At 46.8% G+C, this 5,411-nt stretch overlaps 1 protein-coding gene across 1 annotated transcript; it reads right to left on the bottom strand.

Moving 5' to 3' along the window:
- Window positions 1-218: 218 nt before the first annotated feature.
- On the bottom strand, window positions 219-710 carry LOC104857948 (olfactory receptor 52B2). Its single transcript, XM_033763924.1, has one exon. The coding sequence runs from the start codon at window positions 708-710 to the stop codon at window positions 219-221; it is 492 nt and encodes a 163-aa protein (XP_033619815.1).
- Between the last annotated feature and the right edge of the window lie 4,701 nt (window positions 711-5,411).

Here is a 5,411-nt window from a genome sequence, read left to right as displayed (position 1 = left end):
TGGCAGACAGCACGGAGTATGAGGACATAGGAGGCACCTATGAGCCCCAGGTCCAGGCATGGGGACAGCAGCGTGGTTGCCAGTCCATACCAGATGTTGGGGCGTATGTCGCCACATGCCAGGCAGTCCACACCCATGTGCTCACAGTAGGTGTGCGGTAGGGCCCTCTGCCCACAGTAAGGCAGTCTCTGGAGCAGAACCACAGTGGGCACCATGACTCAGGCACCACGAGTCACAGCAGCTACAGCCACTAAACCCACCACACGCTGGGTCAGCAAGGCCCCATACCGCAGAGGCTGACAAATGGCCACATAGCGGTCCACAGCCATGGCCAGGAGCACAGAGGACTCAGCAATGAAGGCCACGTGGGCAACAAAGAGCTGGGCTAGGCAGGCTCCAAAGGAAATCTCACTCGACAAGCCCCAGAGCACAGTCAGAGCTTTGGGCACCGTGGATGTGGCCAGAACCAGGTCAGCCACTGCCAGAAGCCCCAGCAGCTGATACATGGGAGTCTGAAGTGCCTCGTCAGTTACCACCAGCCCCAGTAGAAGGGAATTCCCTGTCAAAGCTGCCAAGTACAGCAGGCACATGGGCACAGAAAGCCAGGTATGCAGGGCCTCGAGTCCTGGCACCCCCAGCAGGACAAATGGCCCAGGCCCAGACATCAACACAGTCTGATTGAAAGCAGGAAGTGCAGGATCCAGCTCCATGTCCCCGATCCACCCAGCTCCGTCCCTGCAGGGCATAAAATAGGGCCTGGAGAGGAAAGCACTGGTTCTAGAGAGAGCTTAGTACGGTGGGGGTAAGGATCGAGGTTAAGATGCCATAGCGTTTTCAAATCAGGAACTGTCCTGGAGATCTGTCATATACTGCACATGGATGTCCAGCCACGAGCCTGCTCACTTTCACATAGGATGGATTACAGAACTTGACTTCTAAGAGATTAACAGGCTCCTGATCACTGGTAAATAGAAGAGATGAAATGTGAGTCAGAATGCATCTGACTGAACACCGTGCTCTTCTGGCAATGCTTTCTCCTCTGGATGGAATGTTTCTGCATCAGTCCAGACACAAGGAAAATCCATCTGTGTTATGTAAGCCTCCATCGGTGGTATAGCCTCTGTGTTCCCCTCATCTGAGGAGGGGTGTCAGCCAGAGGGACTACGGAAGGCTTATTTTCCAACTCACTGACTAACATGTACCCTAAGTTCCCATTCCATAATCCATTTGTGACAGCTTTTTCTTAAAGCTCAGACTCACTTTTCTAAGTTTTCATTCTCCCCGTCTGTCCAGTACATTTTCCTACTACCCCTGATATCCATCATTCTAGCTCTGGTCTACCACAGCTTTAGAAATCTGATTCACAGAACGTAATCCCTTCTTGGATCAGTACAGACACCCATCTCTGACCCAAATTTGTAGCTCCTTTTCCTCTGTCCTTGATACTTGGGAAGATACTTTGGGTTCTGTGGAATTCAGTCTAGGAAAATCTAATGCCCACTAGGGTCACAGAGGATCATCAAGTCTGGGTTATATATAGTAGAAAGGACTGGGATCAGATGCCACAGTGATGGTGTCCCTGGTGGCTAGGTTAAAATGGTGGTGGTAGGATAGGAGGACAGATTTTACTTACCTGGATTTAAATGTATAAAGACCATCCTGAAGGTAGGACCTAAGGTAAATGAACCTTCTGTGTTCTATATGAGGACCATAGTTATATCCTAGAATTTCTCCGTAGAGTACCTGGTGTTCTAACGTGGCCCCAGACACTAAGAGTCTGAGGCCAGAAGATTCCCACATAGCCCTCTGTGCAGCAGTGCCTCCTGGGCTCACCTCACTATGCCCTTACTCCTGCAGGGGAGAGGCAGGTGAGGTCTCAGACTAGACTTTCCCACATGGGAGTCTTACTGGTTTAGGAACCAGACCTTCCTTCTAAAGGATGAGTCTTTGCCAAGTCATGGGGCCTAGTCCTAACCCCTTCACCACGGGGACTGTGCTGGCTCCTCTGGACCCTGGGAACATCCAATCAGGGCCTAACTTACCACAAGGCAAGCCCAGCCTATACACGGAAGGAGAATGCCAACTGCCTCTGCAGCTGGGAACGTCGCTCCCAAAACCACAGGGCAAGCACAACCCATACCCAGGCAAGGGCCTCTTAAGAAAGTCTTGTACTCAGTGTACAGGCTCTACTTGCACATTTCCTCTTGGCCAAGTTCCAGGAACAACTACTGTAATTCCTCCATGTCCACACCACACACATACTTTTCCTTACTTTTCCTCCATGGGCTAAATGAAAAGGAGGAGGCAGAGGCTGGAGACCACCTTAGGACACTGCAGTTTCAGCTGTGCCTTGTATCTGGTTCTACACAGGTACAGCTGCACCTTTTGCATCTTCCACCCACCTGCTCTACACTCTTGCCTCCCCAGATCCTTGCCCCTGACCCAGGCCTCACCAACTCAGCTTCCTCTCCAAGCCACAGCTCCACAATGGGCTCTCAGAGGGACAGGAAATTTACATCTGTGCTTCTGCTGTGCTCCTAGGTGCAGGACTGGCGCTGGGCTGTGCTTAGAGTTCTGGAGCTTCCCCATGGTGTCTTTGCTACTGCAGATGTGTCACACTAGCTTGCACGCCGACAATCAGAAAAAGTCATATATAAAAAAAGAATGGAGTCACATAGAGCTGGGGCCAAAAGCAAGATCTCTAGGATTCTGATCCAGGACTGTTTCTCAGATTCTGAGTCTCATTCCTCAATTGGCAGCAGTTTCTTCTCGGCTGAAGAAGTTACACAGATCCTAAAACTCTGTTTACTCTGAGTTTCCATTTCTACTGTAAGGCTTAGCTTTGTCCTGACTCCACTTACACTTGAACTGCTTTTGCCAGTAGAGGTCCTTGGGGGCACTGATGGTACAGGGACCTGCAGGAGCCAGCTTCACCCTGAGGCTTGTTTTCCCACCATCTGTTGCCTCCTCCCTCAAAGAGTTCCAGGGCATAACTCACAACTAGGTCAAGATCTCCCTCATCTTCTTCTTTCCGCTGTTAGAGTGACCTTGGCTCCTCAGCAACACTCTACTCTGAATAGCTTATATACGCAGTTCTGCCTAACAGGCCCGAGGAACATGGTATCCCCTCCAAGTCAAAGTAGAAAAAGCAAAGAACATAGTAAGTGCAGCTGGGTGAACTAGAGGGGGAAAAGAAGTCATAGTGAAGAGTCCAGCAAATGCACAACCTGTGCTCAGTCTCATTTTTCCTGTATGATTTGAATTAAATATGTTGATAATTGGAACTAGAGTTTAATCATAGTACCTAGTCTTCACCCTGACTTCGAAAGAGGTAGGTATAAGATTGAAACCTAGTAAGTGGTAATATTTCCTTGTTCCAGTTTTTTCCCATTTCAGCACAGTGAAAATCTAGAATGGGCTCTGAAGTCAGATGGTCCAACTATTAAATTTAAATACTAGCTTTGCTACAGAAAAGATGTGCAACTTTGGATAACATTCTCAACTTCCCCATGGCTCAGTTTTCTCATCTCTAAGTTGAGGACAAATAGGGCTTGGGATATAGATCAGTCAGAGTATGTGTGCTTAGCATGCACAAGCCCTGGGTTTGATTTCCAGACCTGCAAAGGAAACAAGCAAGTGGACAAACAGTAAAAGCTACTAAATTGAAGATGAACATAAATGCATCTACTTTGCATGGATCACTGCAAAGAGTAAATAAGATAACATACATGAGATAATTATACAGGACTCAAAATTTCCTGTAACATCATAAATGCCCAACATATGTTAAAGGTTATTATTAGAAACTCCTCTACTCCTTGAGCCCATCCTGTCTGAGAGCACTTGCATCGCGTTTTTGGTTCCAAGCTTCAGAAACTGATGAATAAACCTTTACTGTATCTTAATTTTTGCACACATAAGTTGGGGACTGAAGTAAGGTGTTTGGAAGCAGAATAATCCTGAACATATACTTTTTTCAATTTGGTAGAAAAAATGAAAAATTTCAGTGAGATCAAAGAAAGAACTTCAGTCTGTTTAAAAAACGATTGTTCCTGAGTAAAACAGGACGTATGGTGACCCTGCCCGATGCCCCCCGTTTCCTCCTCTTTCTGATCTGAGACGCCAAAAGGGAATAGGGACACCTCACCTTGCTTCTCAGACGTGGCAATGCACTGTCCTTCTCCTTCATGCTGGTATTTGTGCAGGGGAAAAATTAAGCTCAAAAGGGTTAAGGAGAGTGTACAAGGCCCCCTAGAAGTGCAGTTGTTCACTGCAAAACCTCCAGCAGCTCACTTCATTTCAAAGAAGCCTCTTGGGGCATCTCACTGAGTATTGGCACTTTTGAACTTCAGTGTTGGGCTTGATGTGGAATTCATCTCTGTAGACGTTAGGAGAGGAGACCTTTTCAGTAGTCCCCAAACTGTTGTCTAGGGTGTGGTTGATCTTGGCTGAGGAGTTGTTGCAGCTGATGATAAAGGATTTCTTCCCTCTGTGCTGTGGTGGCAGATTAAAGAGAAGGAAAGGACATCCTGTTTATATTCATGCTATCCTGCATCACTCCTTGCTTCTACAGCTTCATTGAGCTGATGGTGCACCTAGGACCTAGGAAACTCCAAATCTATTCTGGTGGCAAACCTGAGAAAAGCAGGTGTGGACAGATTTATGGACTTCCTCTGTGAGCTCAAAGGGAGCGGAAACACTTAGCCCTCGGAAAGACAGAGGACCCGCTTGCCTCAGCTGTGAACAGTTAATGAGGAGTTAGCAGAGATCCCAAGTTATCTCTATGGACTTTCCTAGGTCCCAGGTTTACATGCCTGGCTGCTCAGGACCTGGGGAAATGTAGAGGCTGATTAGAAAGGCCTCTATGGAATGACTGCATAGGACAACAGCAACGCAGACAGAGACTGGCCTTGTTGCATATGAGTGACCGACTCCGTCGCCAGCTGGAAATTGATAGCTATCATTCCTCGGTATCAATTTCACCCCTTAGCCCTATAAATGAGCAAAGCACCTTGGTGTAAATTACAGCCTTGGTTCTTAAATAAAGCTTCACAACTCTTCAGTCTGTGTATTCTCTTCAAATTTGCTAGTTTTTTTTTGTTTTGTTTTTCTGTTCTATACAATGAGGATTAGTATATCTTCCCCAAAAGCACCTGGAAGAATGCCTTGAGGTCAGAAAGATTAATGCAATATTACACAAGGTTGTGTGACTTGGAAAGAGAGTAAAGATACTCTGCCAATCTGGGATGAATACTGCTGAAACCACATGGAGAAACTATTGTGTCCTAATTGTAGTCATTATTCATTTCCCAATACCACCTCTCCCTCAAAACATGCACTATCTCCCATTTAGAACAACTTAATAGATGCCAATATGTCACCTTCAGATTACTAGTCCATATATATATATA

Source organism: Fukomys damarensis, unplaced genomic scaffold, assembly GCF_012274545.1.
Source record: "Fukomys damarensis isolate Sample0158 unplaced genomic scaffold, DMR_v1.0_HiC HiC_scaffold_16, whole genome shotgun sequence".
Lineage (NCBI taxonomy): Eukaryota > Metazoa > Chordata > Mammalia > Rodentia > Bathyergidae > Fukomys > Fukomys damarensis.
Note: the sequence above shows the minus strand (reverse complement) of the source record. Positions and strands in the feature narration are given on the sequence as shown.

What these genes read in the sequence shown, in the direction of transcription:
- LOC104857948 (XM_033763924.1), bottom strand. Translation starts at nt 710, where the DNA reads ATGGAGCTGGATCCTGCACTTCCTGCTTTCAATCAGACTGTGTTGATG.